General features: G+C 31.3%; 1 protein-coding gene across 1 annotated transcript in view; it reads left to right on the top strand.

The window, feature by feature from the left end:
* Positions 1 to 26,117, top strand: part of side-II (sidestep II) — a 399,801-nt gene that overhangs the window by 233,330 nt on the left and 140,354 nt on the right. Inside the window, exons 5-7 of the mRNA XM_065500441.1 lie at positions 9,676 to 9,789; positions 10,560 to 10,763; positions 20,080 to 20,225. Coding sequence (XP_065356513.1) covers positions 9,676 to 9,789; positions 10,560 to 10,763; positions 20,080 to 20,225 — 464 coding nt within the window. The remainder of the gene's footprint in view (positions 1 to 9,675; positions 9,790 to 10,559; positions 10,764 to 20,079; positions 20,226 to 26,117) is intronic.

Raw genomic sequence — 26,117 nt, 5'->3', positions numbered from 1 at the left:
TCTGGTAGAGGCAGGTGCGCACTTTAAATCTAGAACATATATATACATTTACTAAGTGACAATAAATGACAGATATGTACCCTTTAAAATGACATATAATTTTATAATTTTATTTCAACCTTTACACGTGCCGTCAAAAGTTGGACCGAAGTAAAAATGTGTTTGTTAACCCATTAACGCCGAATGGGTTGAAAAATACGCAAAAATAGAGCAATTTTAGAAAAATTCTAGAAAATTCTAGGAGAGCGATAACAAAAATCTTATAAAAATACCCACTCCGGCATATGTGGGTTCTAAAACTTATGAAATACTAATTTAATTTTTCAAGTAAAATTTAGTTTTTTCTTTAGAAAATCATAATAAAATCATTTAAAGTTCTGAGGATACATGACTATATAAAATATTTAGATGGTGAAAGGTTGACACAACATAACTAAAATTTTTCGACCATGAAATAATGATGCCAAACCTGTTCTTTTATATTGACAGTGATTACCACCATTGAAAAAAATAGTAGTTATGTGTGTAGGGGTTTTTAGATCCCACAGTTCGTGGTGGCAGTCTGAAACTAGCAATCTAATCTACTTTCAGGTTACCAATAGCCACAGACTTAGTAGACTTGTCCTAGGAGGAAGTCAATTGACTCTTTGGGGACAATAACTACATTTTGTCGATTGCAAATGGACAATTTACTCTGCATTCGAACCTGTCATAATAGGTTGAATAAATGCTTTCTGAAGTACAATACAAAAAAACAAGTGTCAAGTGTCCACATCTCTAGATTTCTTAGGACCAGTAAAGTGACGACTGCCTCCTCCAAGCAATACCTGGGAATGTTTTAGTTTCTCCACTCTACATTACAACGACTACATTCTTGACGAATGACCCAATACATACAAGTTAGAGTCAGCCAGGTGTTCAGATAATGAAAATTAGTGTAGTTTACGGGTGTATTGAGTTCTTGTCGAACTACTGGGTATTAGTTATTCATTTGTGAAAACTTTACCAGAACCATTATTAAGTTACCATGTTACCATGGTCTTAAAAATAGTCATAGAAAAGTTGAATAGGAATAATAAAGCGATGCAGAAATTCCATATTGAGTTCTTGTCGAACTACTGGGTATTAGTTATTCATTTGTGAAAACTTTACCAGAACCATTATTAAGTTACCATGTTACCATGGTCTTAAAAATAGTCATAGAAAAGTTGAATGGAATAATAAAGTGATGCAGAAATTCCAAATAACCCCATATATTTTATATATAATGTTTCCTAGACTTTCTTTTCATTAACAAAAATATGGTCCTCTATTATGGAGACCAATATTTCCAATAATTTCAACGTCAAAATACAACTTTAGATCTTATAAATACACTTCATCTCAGACTTGCCAGACTTATCATTAGTTATATTAATTTCTAAAAGTATCAACCTTATCTGATGGAAAATATATGTGGTATGCATCGTTATTTTCCTCATATATTTATAATTGTTAGACAACAACTGTTAAAACCTTAAGATGTTGAAGAATTTTCGATAAATTTTAGAACTTTGTCAATTTTTAACGACTTATTATTGAATTTCTTTTACTCTATCAAAAAATGTAACAATATTTTTTAACAAGCCAGACTTATGTAGATCTAGCTAGATATGTGGTTTCAACTTTTCACCATCTGTATGAAAGCTAGGCAGGCGCGGATCCAGATCAACCATTTTGGGGTGGGGGTGTGTGGTTAGTTTTTGGAATTTAAAATTTGTTCTACATTTTTCTCTTTTTTTCCTTTTTTATATGAACAATTTTCGGTTTTGGGGGATGGGGATTTCCTATTACCCCCCACTGGATCCTCGCCTGTAGCTAGGTATTTATAAATCTTCAACGTTATCATCAAAACATCGAGAAAAATTCGTTAAGGGCTTCCTTTTTCTAAGTAGCTAATTAAAAAAAACATACATTTTAGAACCCATATATACCGAAGTGGGTAGAAAAATACCCATACACTGCAGGCTCAGTTATGGCAGATAAAAAAAATTAAAAATATCCACGGCAATCTAAATGCCTTAAGTACTATCTGTATAAAATTTTATAAAAATCGGACAACGGATTCTGGGGTCAGGCATTAATGGGTTAATAATGTTCTCCGATCACAAAAAAGAAAATTTAAATCAATATATTATGTACGAGTCCGAAACAAAGAAATTTAATTTTAAACTATTTTTTCAAAAATGTATTCGCAGGGTTATAATCTTATATTTGTAATATATAGCAAGTTCTCTTTTCAGTGATGCCAAATACTTGCACCGTAATTAATTTAGCACCAGGTTTTAAGTAATTTCACCCCAACATGCAATGTTTAAAATTGTCTGCTAAGAATTTGCTACATAACTTTGGTTATGGAAAACTTATTTGGCTGATTTTTAATACTAAACTGTTTAAGACATTAATTAATATTTTATGTTTATTTAATTAATTAATTTTCATTTTGTAATTTGGTCATGAGCATGTTTTAAACACACTAAACTAAATCGCTTTAGAATTTTATAAAAATCAAAAAATAAATATACTATGTTAGGTCTTAGATGAATGAAGGAGAAACATTTTTCTCAACACCAGTTGTGGGGTAGTATTTTAAAAGTCAAATTCCATGCAAAACTTTTTTGAATTTGTTAAATTTCTTTTGTTGTTTTGCTAAGAATTTAAGATTCTTAAATAAAAATCGTGCACAATTATATTTAACGATGTTGCCAAAAAGAAATGTCAAGAATCTATAAAACTAAAAACAAGCGTATCAAAACAAAAACAATCATAAAAATTGTATGGACAGTAATCAACTACAAGGACATTTGCTCATTATTTTATGTACTGTACTTTGATTAAATGTATTTTATTTTGTTTGTATAGCTCTGCTTGCTACTGGCTGTATTTATGAGGGCTAACTACATCCATACTCACACAATACTCAGTAGTTCTGGATAAGTGTCACGAACTAGTGATTTTAACTGTCATTGGGGTCCTACAGATTCCATGATTGAGTTTTTTTTTTGACATGTAGTTTTCCTACGCTAAAGTAAATTGATCCTACATAAATTACAAATTAAAATACGCATTACAAAAGCATACTTGGTGGTAATTGTTCCTCCAGTAGACTACTTCTATTGGGTAAAATAACTGTTTTCCACAGTGCAGTACAAACAGAGATTACTTAGATATAATTAAGTGATGATTGACTTCGCGCTGTATTATTCTTTGAGCAAACAGAAACTGCGAAGTCTTTTGCGGCAGATTCACCCAGAGTATTTGGCAGGAATCGAACCCGTAATCCTCAGATTGATCATCCAGCACAGTATCGTAACAGTCGGGTCATCTGTGATTTATAAAGTATTAAATTGACTTCTCTCTGCATAAAAATACGTGAAAAATGACTCAAAAATATACAAATTGTGGTAAGACAAATAATAAAACTTTGGTGAAAATAACAGTCTAAGAGGGATAAATTGACTTCTTGAGTAACCTACGCAGAACTGCAGGGTACTGTATAGTTGGTGTTTTGGTCGGTGCGTGTGTTTTAATTTTCTGTGGGACCTTGGTACGTGGCGTATGAAAATCATCATAAAATCAATTGCTATTATACTTAGTAGAAAATTCATTTTTTACTTCCTACATCCATTGACAAGTTTTTCATTTATTTAACAGCACTACTCTATAAAAATAAAGTAGACAGGCACAATAAAAATGAATAACAATAAAACACAATAGCAACAATCGGCATGAGCAATAAATACAGACTAGTATTTTGAAATAAATAAATAAACACGAGTAAATAATAAACTCTTTCTATTTTCCATTTGTGTTTTTGTTTTATTTTCTAAGCCAGAAATTGAAGCCCTCCAACCCGGATTCATTTGTTTTGATAGATTTTAAATTGAAAAAAAAAACTGAGAGAAAGAGCGAGAGAAAACATTCAAAACTTTCTATAATAAATTATATTCTTCCTGCTAGTGTGCGTACATGGGTGCCTGTTTATAAACTTGTTAGAAATTCTATGGCTGTTAAAGTTTTCTATTAGAAATCCTAACAATTTCCATTTGATTTGTTTTTATGCATTTTTCTGTTCTATGTTCTGTTGTCGTGAATAAAAATATGTGTTTCTGAGCGCGTGTATTTGAATGTTATTTAGTTCACACAACCGTGACATGTTTATTTCTGAAATTTGTTTTTCTATTTAAGTTGAATTATAAGTTTATTTGTAATAAAATGTGATTGATTTGCTTTTATATTGATAGAATTTAAAGTGAAGAGAAGAAAAGTTCATTTTAGAATTAAATTTAAATTTTAAAGTATTGAGTCCAAAAACATTATGAACTTTCACCATGTCTTTCTGTGTTTTGGGATTTGGTAATACTGGTGGGATTGTGTTAGATATCTACATCGTAAACTTATTAAGTGTTATCTTATCTGGAACTTCTTTCCATACGAGCTTTATTGCAGAGACTTAATACGGGAAATTGTTAATATAAGTAATAATTGAAATTCAGATTAGTATCAATACTAATTTCACGAAGTCCGTGCAAATTCAGCTTTTGCCAGAAAATATTGATATTGTGCAGGAACTATGACTTAGTTCGTATATACTAGGGTGATCGGCCCGGTTTTTAATAATCGGTTATAACCGTTTTTTTTGCTAAGGTCGCTTTCGGTTTTTTTGAAAAGCTTACATTTCGAATATCGAAGAAACTGGGTTTTCTCCACGAATAGCCGGTTTTTTCTAAAAGTGTGTTTTTATGAGTTTTAGTGTATTAAAAACTTTAAAAAATATTCAAAATTCAAAAAAAAAATTCTTAAGTAGAAATTTATAATCGGTTATGGCCAATAAGGCTAGGTTGTTGAAAATAAATAAAAAAAAAATTTAAAACAAACACTTCAACTATTTTAGAAGACTTTTTTATATTTAGGAAATGTCACAAGTGATCTGGAAAACCTGAAAACTTACTCAATGCTTTGTTTTCTATATGTCCTACAAATACACCAAATAAAAGATAATTATCAATGTTTAGTTTTATAAAAACAAATAAAAAAATCGATATACTCCAAAGCATTTAAACTGCGTTTTACTTATTTCTAGGAGATTAATTTACCTTTATAAGATCTTCATATTTACTGACGTTAACGATCTTCCCAAATATAAAATACATTTTTTTTTCAAAAAACATATCAACCCCTCATTTTTAGAACAAATGCAATTTTAATTACAAAATGGGAAGACCTTATGAAGGATAAGAAAAACAGTAGTTCAGCAAGTATGATGAAAAGAGACAGATATATATTAGAGCTACCAAAGATATATTGTAGTGCTACCAAAGCTCTGAAATAATTCAACTTAATTGTACGTAACAAAAGATCTTAAGTCCAAACAAGTTTATAGATATTTGTTTTTGCCAATGTGTTTTTCTAAAAACCTATCCATAAGATATTTATAAAAAATTCAATATTAATTTGAAAATGGATCAAATTGGATACGAAGACCTTGTGAAGGATAAAATAAGTAATAAAAATTGTTTTAATCACTATTATTTTAATAAATAAAACTTTTTTCTTCTTATTTCTAGGCATTTTAATATTTTTCCAAAAAACCGGTTAACCGGTTATTATAAAAAAACCGAAACCGGTTTATATTGAATTGCAATTTTTCGAAGAAACCGTAAACCGGTTTCTAAAAAATGTCGAAGAACCGATCACCCTAGTATGTACTTCAAATTTATTGAATTTATTTTTTTGAGAACTCATTCATTGTAGAATTAATTCCTTATTGAATCATCAAATTTTCTTAAATTCAAATCCATTGCAAAATGGCTTTAAAAATGTTTTGAATGATTCAATTATTCTTTAATTCAAATCCATTACAAAATGGCTTAAGACAATTTTTTCCAATCCTTTTTGTAAAAATCAGAAACTGAATGAATAAAACATGAATGTTAAGAATTAAGATTTTAGTGAAATACCCTCAAATTTAATTAGTTATAATAATTTGAAGCTCTGTAATGTATTCAGTTGGATATCCATTCAAATAATGGAAATTACCATTTTCGAATAAAAATACTTTTTTTTTATTTATAATTTTTTTTTAACTGTTCAAAGTCAGAGGCACTGTAGATATGTGGTTGATAGCTTCTTCTACAAAAATATAAATATTACTGTAGGACGTTATAATTAAATAACAAATGTTTGTTATTTAAAAAAAGTTTGGTATTTATTTGCCGTTTTAATTCAAATACAAATGTGAAAGTAAAACTGCATATTTTTTCGAACATCTAAGAAACATATTTAGTGAATATAGCAACTGACATATATAATTTACATGTATTTGCCATTCTAACAGCTGTTTTTAATTTTATTTACGTTTGCATCAAGCTCTCGTATTTTTTGTTAAAAAAAATCTTTAGTAATTTAGCGAAAATAAATTATTTATGACTCCAATGGTATGATGGAGGATTTTATATGATTAGAAATTACTAAAACATAGATCTAAGGAATTATTCTTTATCATGCTTTATGTTCGATTTCTCCAACATCTAAAATCAGCTAGAGAGTATTTAAAAGTCAAGTTTTATTAAAACTAAAGGAAATATATTTCAGTGAATTTATCAATAATTCTTAACAAACAAAATAATTTTGTATTCCCGTATAACTTTTTAATGATGAAGGAAAAATCGTTTAAAAGGAAAAACATTTATATTTTATTTCTTTTCACATGTGTATATAAAAAGGATCTAATTTTTTTTATTTTTTCGTTGAATTGTTTGTTTTTTATTTTATTGTTTTTTTACGAAAACCAAATAAAAATTAAAATAAAAATTATTCGGTTAATCGAATAATTTTAAATTAACCGATTATGAATTATTTGTACGACTACACCAGAAACCCGATTAATTGAATACCCTAGTATTTAGTCATTCTTCTATGATCATGTTGCGTATGATTAATAACTAATATTTTTCTAATTAAAATTCCTTATACGAACTTGACATGTTTTTTTTAGATCTCTACAACAAATGCTCAATTTTTACGATTTAGCTTGAACTGCGTTTGAGAAACATTCATTATTTTTAAAATATTGTTCCACAATAAGAAAAAACGTTGTTTACCACTAAAGGCGGCAAATTCAAATATTATGTGAATTTTAGGATATCTTTTATTATCGATTTAGAATAACTGTTGAAATATATAGTTGCGCAGTTGAAAAAAAAACTTGTTTATTTAAAAAATATTTCTATAAAAGCATTTTATTTTGGTTTATCATACACTAGAGAATGGTAAAGTTTATGAAGTTTATTACCGGTCTGCAACTACCTTGATAACTTGTATCGTTCAAGTAAATAATATATACTGAAAATAGTAAATGTGAGATTCTTGTCTGTTTTCAATATACCACTCCTCCAGTGAACCTTTTTGAATGCGTCGTCTTTGATCAATTGTCACGAATTGTTGCTAGTGCGTTTCAAATTGTGACAAATTTCCCGGTGGGATACAACAATATCAATAATGTTCAATAAATCAATTTTGTTTAACTTCGGTTGAACGATTGTTCAGTAGTTTAAGATGTCAACTTCTTACGACTGTTGCGGTCGAAAATTCAACATATCAACACCTGATGAATATGAAATACAAAGATTTTTGATGAAGGTTCCCAAACATCGATTGACTTGCTTCTATGGGCACCTTCAATCCGTTGTTAAAAACATCGGGTTCAAATTTTTAATACATCAAATCCTGTTGACTGCTTTTTATAGCGATTTCGGTTGACAGTTTAATACAATTTCAACCTTCGATTAATCAATACCGGACTTGTGTATTTTTTTACTCTTATGAATTTGTGCGACTGTTCTTTAAGTAATTGTCTAATACTCCTGCCTGCCTAACTGTCTAATAGTCCTGATTTGGAAGTATCTACGCCGGCGGTGATTTCAGGGAATAGTTGTGTCGAATGTACCAGCTTTGCTTTCAATACGCTGATATGCTTGAGTTTTCTAATCAACCATTTTATACATCAACTTCGAACGACTCTGTACAATATCGACTTTGTTCAGCTGTTCAATCGGTCGTATTGAACAGATTGTTCAACACATCAACTTATTTCTACTGCTGCATACAGCGACTTTGTCGACTATCAATGTAGTGAATTTGATCACTCATAAAATAGCGGCTTCAGTCAACTATTCAATAAATCAATTGTTTGTGTTCGGCGATTTCGGTCGATAGTGCAACACAATTCCATCAGTTGAATGTTTAACACTGGCATTGTTTGATACAGCGACTACAGTTGATGGATGGTTCACTCAACTTTGATTGATAGTTCAATACTCTGACATCACTGAATTATATAATCCACCGGCTTTGGCCGACAATTAGACATAGTTAATTTACTTGGCTGTTTAACATATTCATCTTGAAAACCTCAATTTTAGTCGATATTTCGTTACTTTGATCGACATCAATATTTATATTTCGGTCTAAAAAGAGCTCAATACAAATATTTAGTCTACACCATATATACACAGAGAAAACAGATTCGTGATAGCAACCGAATTTGTGTACAATTGTGGCTACAATATTTTAGAAGTGGTAACAAAAGTTTGGTTGCTTTAACCGAAATTCTTCTTTATCAACTGACTTTCTGTTGATAGAACCGAAAAATTCTATGTGTGCAACCGAATCACTTGATTGGCAACAAATTCGGTTGCTATTACGAATCTGTTTTCTCTGTGTAGATATTTGATAGTCAACTAATTAAATTTTGATTTAATCAAAAAGTTTGGGTATACTATTCAATAAAGCGGCTGCTGTCAACTCTATGTTTTCATACAAGGTCTCATTCGATTATTTGCTACTACCATCAAAATCTGTACTAACTGCAGCTCCAATCATGCTTAACCCAAGCATTTATATGCTCATCATTGTGCCTTCATATTTAACATACCCACTTCAGTTGACACTGCGACTTTGCTCTACTTCCCGCAACATGGGGTTTGAACAACTGTTCTTCTCTACTTCGGTCGACTACAGAGACTACTAAATATATGGCTGAATTTTGCGATTTTGGTTGACAGCTTTGAGACTTAAAGGGTTTAATTTATAAGACGGCTTTAGTCGACTGTCAACAGTTTCCGTCAAGCCTTTAAGGAGTAACCGACTATTGATTAAAGAACTCAAAATTATTCTTAGTACCGCCAGCGCTGCATGAGTCCATATTCAAAAGAACTCAAATATTCTTATTACCCCAGTCAAATTAATCATAGTATTTAAATACATATATAAATGTACCTTATTTATTTCATAATACGGATTCTTTTTCCACCACAACATTGCAAGCACTCACAAATAGGCTAAAACTAAATTTTAACACTCTAAGAAAAGTTAATACGCCATTTGCCATACCTTCCTTCGTTTTATTCACAGACAACAACATGAAATTGCAAAATAAAATCTGGCAATTACCAGAACATAAAAAGTTTATATATTTGAGTAAATATTTCCATTAATAGCATCAGTTATAATATCTAATAGATGCATAAGGAAAAAATATATTATATTTTCCAATTTATAAATTTCATTTATATTTATAATCCCATAATTTTATTACTTAATATTGAATAACATTATTTTCTATTTTCCTTGCAGTTCTTCCAGAACAACCCATTATATTAGATCGATGGGGTCGTCAACTAAATGGTACAAAATTAGGGCCAAAACAGGAAGGTGATGATATTGTTATTACCTGTCGTGTGGTGGGAGGTAAGTTTTTGCAGCTGGTATTTCCAGTGAAATAATTTGCTGTTTCTAGTTTTATTTTTTGCAGTTCTTCCTTATTTGGTTAAAAAATAAGCAAACACACAAACAAACAAAAAAAATCGAAAGAAAAAAGTTTATGAGGCCACATTTGTATGTGAATGGATGGCTGCATGTAGCAGCAGTAACTATGTATATGAGTTTGTGCTGCTAGATGTCCGTTGTATACGTTTTGATAGTAATTTAAGAATTCAATTTCCCTTTTAATTTCCCAAAAGCATTAAAAGCACACATATGAACATACAAATGTTGGCTAACATGCGAGCATACTATGATTGCCACGACTACACTGATGAACTCATAGACTTTGTGGAAAAAAAACTAGAGCACATAAAAATAAACTACCGAACAAAAACTATATTTTGTTCTTACAACTGGAGTTGTTTTTTTCTCGTTTGTTTGTTTGTTTGCTAAGAAATAAAACGTAAAAGAATTATTTTTCTATTTCACTTTTAACATATTCTTTCTTCTTTTTTTGGAACATATCTTTTACCAAATTCTATAATGTCTGCTGTTGCTGTGGCCAACCATGAAAATCCTTCCTTATGCTCGCACTTTTATAAACCAAATGAAAAACAACACACCAAAAAAAAATAAAAATAAAACTGATAATAAAAATCTGCTGCTGCTGTTTCTTACACCAACAAATAACCACAATAACGTCTAACAACAACGACGATTACAAAAACTCTAACAACGACAATGAACAAACACAGGACGCCCCCAGCCACAAGTGCGATGGCTCGTAAATGGTCTACTGGTCGACAACCAATATGAACACAATTCCGGTGATGTTATCGAGAATCGTTTACTCTGGCCATCAGTTCAACGTACTGATTTAAATTCTGTATTCACATGCCAGGCATTGAATACGCAATTAGATAAACCCAAGGAAAAAAGTTTCATCTTGGATATGCATTGTAAGTATTAGACTGACACACACACACACATTTACTAATAAAAACACAAACTTTTACTCAAAAAAAATAAAAAAAAAACGGAAGGAAAATCAGCTGAAAAAAATTATTTCGAAAAACATGGCCAAAATGGATATTGACTGAAAAAAAAACTAGGACAACAAATTTGTTTAAAAAGTAGTAATGGAAAAAAAACTAATGGAACAATATTGTTAAAAAATTGCATTTAATCGTTATTTTACTGACAAGAGAAAAAAATGCTCAGAGGAGGCTATTTGGGATATATGGTATTTAACCCTCTAACCGTCCAATTTTATTTTGAGCGTATAAAATTTACCAGGTTATTTTTTGAAAAAATAAAAAATTTGTTGGATTAAAAAAAAAACAAAAGACAAGTGCACGTTCGTGTTTATCAAAATAAGTAAATTGTTTATCTCTTTACACATATTTAGCGTTATAACGGAAATATAAGCAAATAAAGGAGCATTACATACATTTAACATACCCCGCCTAAAGGCAGTCTTGCCAGTTAGAGGGTTAAGAGAAGTAGTGGATATATTACGTTTATCAAGTTGTTAGAAACATTTTCAATCTTTATATGGGGGATTTCATGTCAAGTGAACCAAGTTTTAAAATCGATGTCTTCCGATCTGGATGAAATTTGCACCAAGGTTATAATTCAGACACAATTTTTCAACAAGATCGGCCAAGAACTCTCTGACTTATAGTGTTAAAAATATTATACTTTTTGCCAAACATGTGTTTCTTCTCACCTATGACACTTATTACGTATTGCTCTTAGCAAAATGTATCCCAAATAGTTTATAGTATAGTTTCTTCAATCTTTCGAAAAAAAAAATAAAAAATGGTTTACATTTTTTTCCGAAATCAAACACTTTTTGATACATATCCCACTTGCAGACCACTAAGTGACCAAAACCCTGAACCCGGTCCGCGTTGCTGACCCTTACAATAATTCTGTTTTATATTGCATCCCGATTTGAATATACAGTGTCGGACAAAAAAAAAGCACGGACTCCACCGACCTGACATCGCACCCGAAACACTGAGGTGGTCATTTGCCAAAGTTGTTGCAGATATCTACAAGTACAGTGGCATGATATGCCCTTAAGAAAAAGAAACAGATGTATTTAAGGCAAATGGGATATTATATTTATGAATTTCTCTTTCTTTTTTTTTATTTACGCGGGAGCAAACCTTATACAAAACATGAATTTCCCAAAAGTAAGCCAGCAATAGTCAACGATTGGCCTTATGCTTTGTCGTTGGAAATCTTTGGTATGCGTGAAATCATTACGTCTTCGCATTTTAATCTGCCACCGATGATTGTTGCCTCAATTAAATTTGGTGAACATTTTTTGATGGTTAATCTGTGCATAATTTTGGCGCGTTTATGTTGCAGAGAAACATTATCTGTGATCCAACCTTCAATGTTTCAGTAGCATAATTGAGGCTTGTTCTTCGTTCATTACTGTGTCAATTGATTTGTATTTCATTGTTTCGCCAGTCAGTTTCAATTAATTCGCTCATTGAACTTGTTGACATCATCATTTTATGGTACCAAAATTGCACGTTCCCACAGCCAATCCGAATTTTTGTAGTTGGTTGTAAGACTTGTGAATACCTTGTCCACAACGGATTGAATATTCATTTGCATTTGGCAGAAATTCGGTGGGAACGAAATCTGATTTGTCGACGTTGTTTACTATATTAGATGTACTTTCGGAAATTTTGTTTATCATCGGTGATAGTACAATGTTAACAGCGGCCTACTTGTTTTATCGAACGATATGAACATTTGGTATGTACCGGATATGTTACACCAAATCATTCGCTTCAGAGTACACCACTATGAATTAAAATTTTTAGAATGATGTTAAGCAACAAAATTAAAATTAGCATTGTTTGATCGTTGGGAATGAAAAAAGCATTTATTTCTCGAATGAAAAATAAAAATAATTTTTTGACAATTTTTTTTTTGGATTTTTTTTTTTAACTTTTTTTTATTTTCAAAAGTTTGGCCACAATTACTGACCAGTGTTAAAATTTGATTTTATCATGCCCCTCCGCCCACAGACCGAAAATAAAAAATCTGAGGATTCACTGAAAATTTAATAAAAATCGGTCCAGCCATATCTCCGGAACCACTAAGCCGATTTCGTGCAAACTTCACATAAACCATCTACAGATCATCCCCAATGTACCCTGAAATTTTGGTTGAAATCGGTCAACCCGTTTTCGCAGTTAGTGGTGACATCAAAATGTACACTTCTTTTTATAAATAAGATATAATAAATTTTTTTTTGGAAACAAATCTGGCATTTTTAAACGGCTGTTCCAATCGAGATAAAAAGAAAAGCCAAGGAGTATTCGAGTTTAAGTTATTTATATGGACTCAACGTAGGATACTTTCAACATGTAACATTGTTTCCCATTTTTTGGAAAGCGCTTGGCTCGATCTTGAAAACATGCTAAAATTTAAATTTAAATATATTGGGCATACTTTTGAACCGAATGGACTCGAATTTTTTGTTTAGTTATATAACTAAATTACTATTAATTTACAAAAGCAATATCGATATTCAAAAAATAGGACATCTTCCTTATAACAAAATGTTGTTCGTAAAGATGATAACAATGGTACTGAAACATGTTATTAAACACACATATTAGAGTTCGTTTGGTGATCAGTTCACTTCATTTGTTTTTCGGGTATAATAATTTTTTGAAAAATTTTACACTCCTTAAGGTAGTTCAACGCACATAAAGACGCGAAGTTTGAGCTCATTTTAGATCTGTAGAACAAAAACGGTTGAATATATTGCAAATCTGATTTCACCAGTCGATTTTTCAGCAAAAACTAATACAATCGACTTTAAAAAAAGACTTAAAAAAAGTTCCAAAATCCACGGCAGGTTTCAAAAACTAGTAAAAATGTTGAAATGATTACAGCAAACATGTACAACTATATTTATTATCTGGGTGTATACCGTTAACCTATTCGCAGGTATGACCAAAAACGGCTAGTTTCAAAACTCCATTTTCAAAATTTTAAAAATTTTGATAAACAAATTTCAGAATTTTTTGATTATCTCATTGGGAATTATTAAGAATATAATAGGGAATAAAAATATGAAAAAATTATGAAAATATCTCTTACAGTTTTTCCGTACCTGAGATTTAAATTTTGAAATTTTCGAGAAAAACCAATTATATGGCTATTTTTTGTCGAATGAGCTCTATTTCCTTCCTGTCACGAACTTTAAGTAAAACCTTTTCAGAATATTATAGTCCAAATAATTCTAAATAAACTCTGAAAGTTTTATTAAAATTGGAAAACGCTAAACCTTAAATTCTGTAGGTCAAAGGTCAAATTTTTCAATATTTGGAATTTCTAATTTAAAGATAGCGAAATGTTATTTATTTTTGGGTCGATTTTGATGAAACTTAAGAGAATTATAGCATGAAGTCTAGTATTTATACTAACGGAACAAAACTGGAAATTAACCCTTAAATGGCACTTGGGGTTAAAATGACCCCAAACTTTTAAAATCATAAAAAGACCTTGTCAATTTCAATAGTGGGGTCATTTTAACCCCAAGTGCCATTTAAGGGTTAATTTCCATTTTTGTTCCGTTATTATAATATTGAAAAATGTTTACAAAAACTGAAAAAAATGCGTTTTTTCCCCTTGTAGATGCATCTCAAAACTTCAGTTGGCTTGCGGCACGTCTTAAGCCCAACCGTTTTACCCATGATATAAACAAATTACAAGGTAGTTTCATTTATAATTTTTTGACAAGAAAGGGGATTTTTGAAGTCTATTTTAATTGTAAATATTCAAGGAAGCGTTGCTACATTTAGAGAAAGTTTACAATACTCCGAAAAATTTTCAATGAAATATGTGTAGTATGTAACAATTCTCAATACTGTGTAATTTATCTTTAAAATAAATAAAAAACTGATTAATATCTATAATGTGTCGCGGATAGATTAATATGTTTGCTCAATACCCACGATACTGACCAATTGGAGTGGACTTTAAGTGTGTTTGGCTTATCTACTTAAGGTTTTAAACTTAGAATCTAAAGCCTTATTTGAAACGCAATATAGGCGCTGTCTTCAATTGCTGGGCGAAAGACGTTATACAATTGCTAGAACATGTTAGTTTATATGGAAACTATAGAGCGTGAACATGTTGATAGTGTGCAGGGCTGTAGACGTTTATTGTTCGAGATAATGCGCGGCGTAAAGGGACAATTCCATTCCATTACCGGAGACTTTTTGCAGTTTATTTTCGAATTTTTGGTGGAGGATAAGAAAAAATCACAACAGAGCCAGCTGATGAATGATATAGGTTTGTTGCCGATATAACTAGAATCAAGCATAAACAAAATCCTTCTGCTAAAGATACTCAATATTTTTTTCAATACAATATGTATTGTATTATTTTATTTATGTTTGAAGTATCTTTACTTCAAAAGGCAAAAATGGGATTAATTTTTATGAATATGGTAGCTTTATTTTATACACAAACTTCAAATCTCCTTTATTGCCAAATGCTTAATAAGGCTGACATAAAGAGAAAATGAAACTACCTTGTATTTTTTTATATCATGGTTTTACCTAAATTTTTTTCAGGATGATTTTTTTTACCAATGCACGATGGGGCCAACGACCAGTTTTGAGGCAATAAATCACAGGAAACAGCTAGATCTTTAAAACTTCATACAGATGATAATAATAAGCTTTTAAATATTCAGTAAAAAATTGAAGTCTATCGGGCAGTGCCACGCCTATTTCCAGTAGGTGGATTAAAGTGCAACTGCGGATGAAGATCACTGGCAAATAATAAGTTTCTGACTTTCAATTAGGTCGCATAAATGTTCACCAAAGACTTTAGTAATCATTTCAAGTCAATCCGCCTACTGCCACACCCACCTCTAGTGACAGGAAATATATGCATGGCGATAGGCGGAAATTAAGCTAGGATCTATCATTAGTTATGGACAAATCGCCCTAAAATTAGGTGGCATGTTTTCTGTGTATATGAAACTTATCTGTGTTGAATTTTATTTTAATACGAACATCTGTAAGAAATCTATGCTCGTTAAAATGATTTTTGGAAGTGGGCCTTATATGGGAGCTATGACTAATTATGGACCGATCGTTATAAAATTTGGTGATATGAATTTTGTATCCATAGAACTTATTTGTATTTAATTTTAATGGAATACCCACATTTTTAAGAGATATACGCTGGATAAAGTGATTTTCGGAAGTGGGCCATATATGGGAGCTATGACTAATTAAGGACCGATCGTCACAAAATTTGGTTGTGCGATTTCGGCTTATATAAAACTTATTTATGGTGAACTTTGGTTTGGATATCTATATAACTAAGATTTTTATGAGAGCTTAACTATTTTCAGATAGGGCAATCGTATGTGGGCTAGGATAAATAATGGACCGAGTCCAACCAAATACAATAGGCTTTGTCCCTGGGACAAGAGAAATGCTTGTACCAAATTTTGTCATATTATCTTTAAAATTGCAACCTGTAGTTTAATTACAAGGTTTACATTGACAGAAGGACAGGCGGACGGACGGACATCGCTTAATCGACTCAGAAAGTAATCCTGAGCAGATTAGTACACCATAAGGTGGGTGTTGGAACAATAGTTTTGCTCGTTATAAACATCAGCACTAACTCAATATATCCTCCCCACTATGGAGGTTTAGGGTATAAATATCAAAATTTTTAAGTTATACGGTATCTGGAAATAAATTTTTATAAACAGCGGCAAATGGCGGCAGATGGTTTTTCCAAAAAATTATAGTACACATTATTACCTTTCCCCGCACATACATTTTTTCACGGATACGCTCGGATAAACAAAGTTCTATTCCAAAGAATATATGGACGACAGCAAAAACTTCATAAAAAAGACAACACAAGTTGACACAAAAAATTATTTACTACATCTTACTTTTTTTTGAAATGTTGAATAACATTTTAATTAACATACCTTTACAAGTGTTTTCCATTTTACAAAATTTTTATAATCTTAAAAGTTTATGTTTGACGACTAAAATTCCTTTGTTGTTTCATTATGATTGAATGTCGGAAAATGTAGCAAATCAAAACTTGGCAACTTTGGCAGCTCGGCATGTCGCCATGAGTTTGCACCTGACTTTGATTTTTTAATATTTGAGTGTTTCAAAGTGTTAAATATAAAATTCCGTTATTATTATTTTTAAATGGTTGACTTGAAAAAAGGACTTTTTGCCTCAAAACCTGTCATTGGCCCCATCGTGCAATGTTCACCAAACTGGGGGGTGAGAATGGCCAAAATCCAACTTTCGTTTATTACGGGCCACCCTAGTGTATATATTATGTATATATTGCTAAGTCCATAGCCATTTTCATATGTCTGTTGAAATCAAGTTTCCGAAGCCCCCAAATAACTTCCATTCATGATTGATACATCAATATATCAGCAATAGGTCGGGAGGATCGTATCACTTGTTTCTTGATATGCAATTTTATGTATTTTTTTTATTTTAGATTTAAATTTATATTTTTTTTTTAATTTTTATTGATTCTGCCTTTAGAATGAAGCCCATGTTTTTGGATAACAAATTATTTTAGTTTTCAATATACACTCCCTCGGGAAAAAATCTTGGTATACTGGGTCAAAATTGAGGACACTATAGTTAATTTCTATTGATGAAAAGTACCACAAAAATCGATATACATACATATGTTTCCATATATTAAAGATTTCTCTAATGTTTTTTTCTCCTTAGACAGTTGAGAAGAACGTTCAAACAAATTTTAAATACGAACTTCCTCAGATTATAGCATGTTCATTATTCCATGTCTGCTCCATTTGTTATTCTTTTTATTATTTTAACAATCAGAAAGTAGTACATCAGCTTTTTTCCCAAAAAAAAACTTTTGACTTAATACTCTATGAATTTATGGTTCATAAAGATTTTTTTTATTATTATTTTTACGTTCGTATTTTTAATATTTTTACGTTAGTAATTCATGAGTTTAACTTTTATGTTGATTTCCTTTTTTTTCCTACAATTTCGTATAGAAAAACTGTTTAACTAATAAGTCCTGAGGGAGTTTTACATTATAAGTATACAAACAGCATGTGCAGTGTACAATAATATTTAAATAGATTTTGATTATGGAACTTAAAGTTTCTCAATGGATACTTTATTTTTGGAATGTATGGAATGATAATTATTGTGTGGGTGTATCAAAGAAATTGATTTGAAATGTATTTGGTTACAAGAAGACCCAGGAGTTTATAAAAGAAAAACCAATAAATGTAAATGGAGGATTCTATATTGAGCTAAGAGTATTATTAATGTATTTAAAGGAAGTGGTCAAAGCAGTTTTATAATAAAGAAAACAATGAAAACCATCGAACTTTATAAATATTTGTTTTAAGTCCTTTCAAACTTAAGTTTTCTATCAATTCGATAATTCTGAATAGTGGGGTATTCACGCCGGATTTTTTTAATACCCACCATAAAAAAGGGAAGTATATTGATTTTGTCTATCAGTTTGTAACACATACAAATATTTTTCGCAGGCCCAGTTTATTACATATCTTCTGGTTGTTCATAAGATTCTAAAATTATCTAGCTTATTGAAGATCTAGCTTATTGGTGTTGAAAATGGGCAACATCGGATCATAATTTCATCTAGCCCTCATACAAATGTACAATAAAAATGTATTCAAATTATAGGCCATTGTTAGCTACGACCATATTTTTTTCAACATATGGATTCCGAGCCAAAAGAACTGCTAATCTTTTGAGGCCAACAATGAATCTATCCAATTTCCTATACTACAACATGAGGCCGAGCGTTGTCATGACGGAATATTACAATTCCATGTCTAGCCGCATATTCCGGGAGTTTTTCTGCCAATGCTCACTTCATAATTTATAAAACCCTTTTTCTCCCAACTAATATAGCGAATTACCTTAGGGCTATGGATATTTGGCTTTGGTGTCGATTCGGCTATTTGGACAGACTTCATATTTGACCTCTTAAGCTTTGGGTTATCGTAATGGATCCGTCTTTCATCGCCAGTAATGATCCGGTTCAAACATTTGTTTTATAGCTTTCAGTAGCATATCGGACATTTAAAATCGTCTTTCAAGGTCACTCGACTTAAACTGGTACCCAATTTCCCTGCTTTGGATGGATCCCGTCTCTCAAACGTTTTGGAGTTGCTGCTTGAGTAGCTTACAATGATTTTTCAAGCTCTTATAGAGTTTCGAAACAATCTTCATGGAGTAATGGCTCCAATTCGTTGTCTTCAAACTTTTTTGGTTGGCCTGGGCGGCACTTCTTTTCAAATTAAGAAAGTAAAGAAAAACTTCTTGCATATGACGCTTTGTTGGTACAAAATTAGACAATAACTAAGCAATAACTAAGAGAGTGTAACCTTCAAAACGCCATATAAGTTATTAAAGACAAAAACCGCGTTCAAATGATATGCCATATGCTGTGAATCCAATAGTTTTAGCATTTAAAAAAGATCAGCTTCTTTATCTAGGAAATCAAAATAATAATGATGAATCGTAACATCCACCATTCCAATGAACCAAACTTGCTGATAATTAAATTACAATTTTGATTTATTACTTTATCAAGCCAAAAGTTAATTAATACGCCAAACCTTCCTAGAACTTCAACTGATGATTTTCAGCTTAATTACACCTTAATACATATTCTTGCTCCAAAAACACACTCATCCACATTCCGACTACACACTTCTGCCACGCAAACATAAATTACAACATTAATAAAACTAAAGTAATTTGTCTATTAACTTAAGGCACTTAACAGACATGGAAAATTAATTTGAAAAGTATTCAGAAGGGTTGTTTTTCTTTCAGTTTCCGACAACATGTGTATTTTAACACAAAACTCCTACTTTTAACACATGCAAATTGAACAGAAATTGAAAGAGAAATATAAAATAGAATAGAATGGAATGGAAATATAAAAATGTTTGCTAAATGTTGCCAATTTTTTGCCTCCTTTTTTGCTTGCATTCAACAACTCTAAGGGAAATAAACACCTAGACATTTTGAAATACAAAACAATTGTATGTAAAAAAAAACAAACAAAAAACAAGTCTATAATACAATTTATTTATGCTACACAGGAAAAACTTAATAACAACAACAATAAAAATACAAAAAAAAACAAAAAATTAAAACACAACAAGAACAATAAAGAAAACCCTTAATGTATTTACAGTAAAACCGCTTGAAGTGAAAATAATTGACCCGCCTAACTCGATGGTGGCTGATAGACGATATGAAGTTACATGTGAATCAACCGGTTCTAGACCAAATGCCATTATAACCTGGTATAAAGGAAAAAGGCAATTACGACGAACGAAGGTAAGTTTGTTTTACATTTGTGTTTTTTTTTTTTTCTTCTTTTCTATAGTTTTTTGTTTAATACAATTGTATTCTCGTATCTATGTGGGGGTATTCATTTGCAAGTAGGAGTTTGTATGTGTTGTAGTATTTACAATATTTGCTCTAGTTGCAATATTACAGGTTTCAAAAAAAATAAAACAGTTTTAACATGTATATTGTATATTTTGCTATATAAGTAGGTAGTGCACTATGGGTTAGTTCTGAAAAAATTAAAGTGGCTATTGGTTTTATGGCATATCTATGAGATTAATGTGATTCAGGAGCTAACACTTACAATATTTTAACTCATAACAATTATGTTTATGAACTCCACATTCTCTACCACCAAACCTTTATTGGATAGCAACGGTGATGATGACTACGTCGAATGAAATACAGATTAAGATAGGGGAGCATACTAATCAAAACTTCACTCTGCACCACCCCAAACAACGACAGCAAGTATATGCTCCTACCTTCAATACCAAGAGGACAATCAATTTGAAACCGCACAACCGAATATATCCGAAATATCATTTCATGCCTGAAGTCCAATAAAGCAACCGGTTCTGACAACATACCTCTAGTGCTATTGAAAGCCGAATGTATACTAAGCGCATTCGCATGTGCATTCGCACATATCGTATTTATGGGATGGCGACTGAACTCACGGAGAGGATTATAACTCTGCTGCCAAAGAAAGGCAACCTCTTTGATTGCAAGAATTGGAGAGGAATCACGTTATTAAGCATGGTGAATAAAATAGTAGCGCATATCATAAATAAGCGATTATCAGACCATGTGTCACCTAGTCTTAAGAACGATAAGGATTGTTTTAGAGCGAACTGATCATGAGTCATCCAAGTAAACACAATTCGCATAATAGTGGATCAATCCGTCGAATAGCGCACAACGATCTACCTGTGCTTTATAGACTTCGAGAAAGTGTTTGACTCTATGAAAAACAATGTAATCTTGAGATCACTAGAATTCAAAGAAGTCTCGAGTGAAATTCTCCGTCTCATCAAAATTTTGTAGGACGGCGCCACCTACCGAATGTGGCCAAATTCCAGTGGAGAAAGGTGTACGCAAGGATACATCCGACCTCCATTGCTGTTTAATCGTACTTGATGCCGAGATCCACATATATCAAATAAACACCAATATTAAGATATTTAAATCGGTGGTTTTATATGTCTGCGAGACATGGAATTCAGCCATCAATGAACTGCAGGCGTTGCCAGCCTTTATCAACCGCTGCTTAGAAAAAATGATACGCATCTTCTGAACGAATGCCATCACGGTTTTATGGTCGGCCACGTACCAGGAGCCAATATCATTACAAATCTGATGCCGCAAGTGGTTGCAGATTAACCATACCCTAAGAAAAGCCCCATGATGATATCGCACGCTCAGCTCTTGATTAGAATCTTCAAGGTAGTCGCAGAAGAGGTAGATGGGCTAATACTGCTGGTAGACGTAGAAGCGCTAGAAGCATGAATGGCAAAATAAAATGGAAATATCTTGTGAAGGCCCTATGCTCCTCCTTGTCAGTATGGGAAAGAAATATATATAAAAAATTATACTTAATGAATATAAATTTTATTTAAACCATTTAGAGTATTGCAATTGAAACCTCTTTAATTTCTCACTAAATTAGTCATGTTTTAGCAGGACAAAATCAACAGTTTATCAACAGAACTGAAAGGCTATGAGTTCTTAATTGTATTTGAAGTATTTTGTTCTTTGCCCAAAGAAATGTTTTCAGCAAATTTATGAGATATTCAGAAAGAGCTATCATGATTTTATATGGACCTGGGTGAAAATTCAGCTGCGATATTTTTAAAAAAATGAAAGTAAAGAACAGTGATGGAAAATTCAGTTTTAATAATTTTTAGGGTCAAATATTTGAACAAGTATCAGTATGTTTTTTAAGATAGACAAAAGTCTATGAAAATTATTTACTCTTAATTCTTTAAGGAAGTGTCGCTTTCATCCTTAACGTTGTTTATGCTTATATTTTTATATTTTTCAAATGTACTCAATGTGATTCAAAGATAGACCGCCCATTTGCATAGAAAAAAATACGCTGTCTTCAAATTTTGGCTCAAATCTACTCATCTTTTTTCTGATCAGGTAATCTTTTAGCAATCCTCGAAATAATTAGAAGAAGTGAAACGGAAATGAAAAATTCTGATGATTTAAGAGAAGGCCTTATAATCAGACTTGCAACACAAAAAACGGAACTTGCAAGAGTGCTCCAACTGGAAGGGTATAACTCTTTTAATAATCGCATTTTAACCATCATTGAACCACAACTAAGACAAGAATAAGCGGGCTTTAGCCAAGTCATATCAATAGCTTGAGGGTAATTATTGAACATTCGGTCGAATGGCGCTTACCTCTTTATTTAGTTTTCGTAGACTCCAAACGTGCTTTTGATTATGAGATATGGGAAGCTCTAAGATGCAAAGGAGTTCCATAGAGAAGATCACTAAGCTAATTACAGAACTTCAAAGCGCCTATTTTTCTATACTTCATAAGGGCTCATCAAGTAAACCCATCAAAGTAAACCACTCTGCACTTATAAGCCATCAACAGATTTATAGTTTCTCAGGCGAGTTAGAAAGAATAAAATGAGGCCTTTCAAATGGTACAGATGCTGTTTAAGTTACATTGAGAAATCTGTGTTTATTTATCCACCACAAATATTTTTTTTTAATAAGATTCATCTGGCTTTCCTATAGTATAGAAATATTCCCATGAAAATTTTAGACTTATTACTATCATGTATCTATAATTGAGAAACACCAGTTGCATCAAAATAATAATATGAAAAACATATCCGATGTTACTTAAAGAATAGCTTAACCACTTCCACTACTTCATTAAACTGTAGAATATGAAAACGATACGATTAATTAGAAATTCATGATTAAGGAGATCTAAAGAGATGTAAAGAGATCTAAAGTTCTTCTATTATTAGATTAAGGAGACCGAAAGCTTCATACACCAGCACACATAAATTCAAACTACAGTAGAAATAAAACTGGACATACTATAGAATATTAAATTCTAACTACACGTTCAATACGGAACTATAGAAAGATATTATTGAAGAGATTGTAAGTTCTAGCTTCAAAGTATCTTCAAAGTTCAGATTAAGCAGACCAAATGTTCCAAAAAAACTAAATACAAACTGAAAAAATTTATATATTTTAGAATCAAATCATTATGCCAAGTTACATTTACTTAACTCCTTATTCTAAGAGGATATTGTATGGATTTTATGTGAAATCGTGAATTTTGATCAAGAACTATTGTACCAAATTTTATCGAAATTTCATCAAAATTCTGAAAGGTATTTTGCGCACAAGATTTATATGAATTGGTTATAATATAGGGTCTTGTCTTTGTAGGGAATCAGGGGGTCAAAAATTGTTACGAATTCAAAAAAATCTGAACATAAGTGGCTCTAGAAAATTAGAGAAATGGAAATCCAGAAAATCCTCTTCATTACTTATAGTCAAATAATTCAAAAACGTATACTCATCAGGGTGAGTCTACTTACCTGAGAAAAATTTCTGAATTCATGTCGTTGGTATTTAAATATTTACACAAATGAGAGATTTTTTGTAGAAAAACTGATTGTATTATACTTATATTGTACATTCGTGACAACTTCACGAGATGAGGTGTAACAGATAAAATAAAATACTAATACTTTAAATGCTGTCAAAGTCGGACAACGGAATCGGGCAGGCGTTAATGGGTTAAGTGATCAAATACTGTAAATCCGAATAAAGTCTGACTGTCCAGATTTGATCCTTTTGAAGAAACCTATACAAATAGTACACAAATAACACAGCTGCTTTGGGAGTCAAATTTAGAAATATTTGATAAACTGTTGCTAATCAATTTAGCGAATGATATTTACATTCATATGTTAGAGAAAACTATATTTTCAACGAATTTCATACTGGTTTTTAACGATTGTTTCTACATACTGTAGATACTAGTAAACTATATTAAGTAGTTATTCTTATAAATGTAATTAAATTTAAACCCGCTACAATAAATTTCAGCCCATAGTGTCCCAGATTTTTACTGTTGTTATCAGAACTTCAAATAGGGTACGTGTTTTTGTACTTATTTGTATATGTACCTAATACTTACTTCCATAGATATCTTTGTGTATAACATAAAAAAAATTCAAAAACCCACAAACAAACCAGTATATTTCAAAGGATGAGTATTTTGGGTGAGTATCATCTATTTGAGTATGAGGTATTTATGGATGACCGCATGCAATTTGCAAAAATAAGTGCACGTAAATTGAACGTTTGTCTCTGTTTACTAACAATCCTGGCGCATTTAGTTTTTGTAGTTGTTGTTTTTTTTCGTTTTGTTCCTTTAGTGTTTAACTATTTATTGCAGACACTATTGTCTGGTTGTTTATGCTCGTGCATATAGAATGTATAAAAAGGAATAGAATACTGTAAACAGTGACTGTGCAGTACACTTAAATTCATTGCAATTGTTTATTTTGTTTACTATCATTTGCAATTGTATCTGTACTCCACCCTCTGCGTTATTTTGTTACAAATATTTTCTATCTAATTTTGTAAACAATTCTAGTTTTATGTGCATATTTTTTTTGTTCAACATACCCTACTTTAGGAGAGGAGTGTTTTTATTTTGTATTATTAGAGATTAAAGTGGTAGGTTGAGGGATTAAAGTTGTAGTGTTTTTGAGGGCAAGAAATGTATATGTATTAGAATTTTGAAAATAAATTAAAAACTTAAATCAATAATGTAGTTAAACTATAAAAACGTAGTTTAACCTTTTGCAGTTTCAAAGGAGATTCAATGCTAATTCGAAAGATATCTTAAAGAGGTTGAAACCAACCAAAAAATTGCATTTATACATCATTAATATTTACCAAAATTGCTACCATAACTATCTATATATACAAACAAAAACGCATAAAGGTACAGATATGAAAATTGGACCATAGGTTTCCCTCTCTATTAAGAAGGGATTTTTTAAATTCGAAGGTTTAGGGGATATAATCGGTAACCCTAAATCTTCTAAGCAGATACAGATACAAATAAAACCTAAAATGCAGCTTCATCTACTTTAAAATCTAAGAGACAAGTGTTTGGTACTTTTTTGAAATTCGAACCCTTTATGGGAGAAACGGGTAAAAACTATGTTTTTGTACCTTTTTGACTACCTATATTTCTTTTAAACCGATCAAAATATATATAAATTTTGAATCGTATTATTTGGTAACCAAAAAATTCCAAATATAAATTTGGTACTTTTAAGGGGTAAAAGTACAAATTTCATATATTTAAGGGTTAAAAGTAGGAAAATAAGTTTTATTCGAAATTATTAAGCAAATTTTTATAAAATTTTAAATAATTGTTATTATATTAAACAAAAATTAATTAGTTTTGTGAAGGATAAAGGGCACTTGGTACTTTTTCGTTCTTCAAATGGTACTTTTTGAATTTTCTACAATAATGAATGTAGAATCAGGAAAACACATAATAACGACTGAGTTAGTTAGTAGTTGGTGTGGTGGCATGCCTTGGATAATGCTACTCACCGTAAGGCTGTGGAACGAGTCCTCAGGACTATTGCGATACTGATTACAGGCGCTATAAGGACTACCCCCTCTAAGGCACTTTTTACTATCCTAAACGTGTTACCAGTTGATTTGATGGTGATACAAATGGCTCTGCTATGAGACTGAATGCTGGATGTTCGTGGTCTGGTAAAGATCATGGGCACTCTAAGATACTGAACTACAAAAAGGTACAAAAACATAGTTTTTACCCGTTTCTCCCATAAAGGGTTCGAAT

Source organism: Calliphora vicina, chromosome 2 (genome assembly GCF_958450345.1).
Source record: "Calliphora vicina chromosome 2, idCalVici1.1, whole genome shotgun sequence".
NCBI lineage: Eukaryota > Metazoa > Arthropoda > Insecta > Diptera > Calliphoridae > Calliphora > Calliphora vicina.
This window is presented reverse-complemented; position numbering and strand designations above follow the sequence as displayed.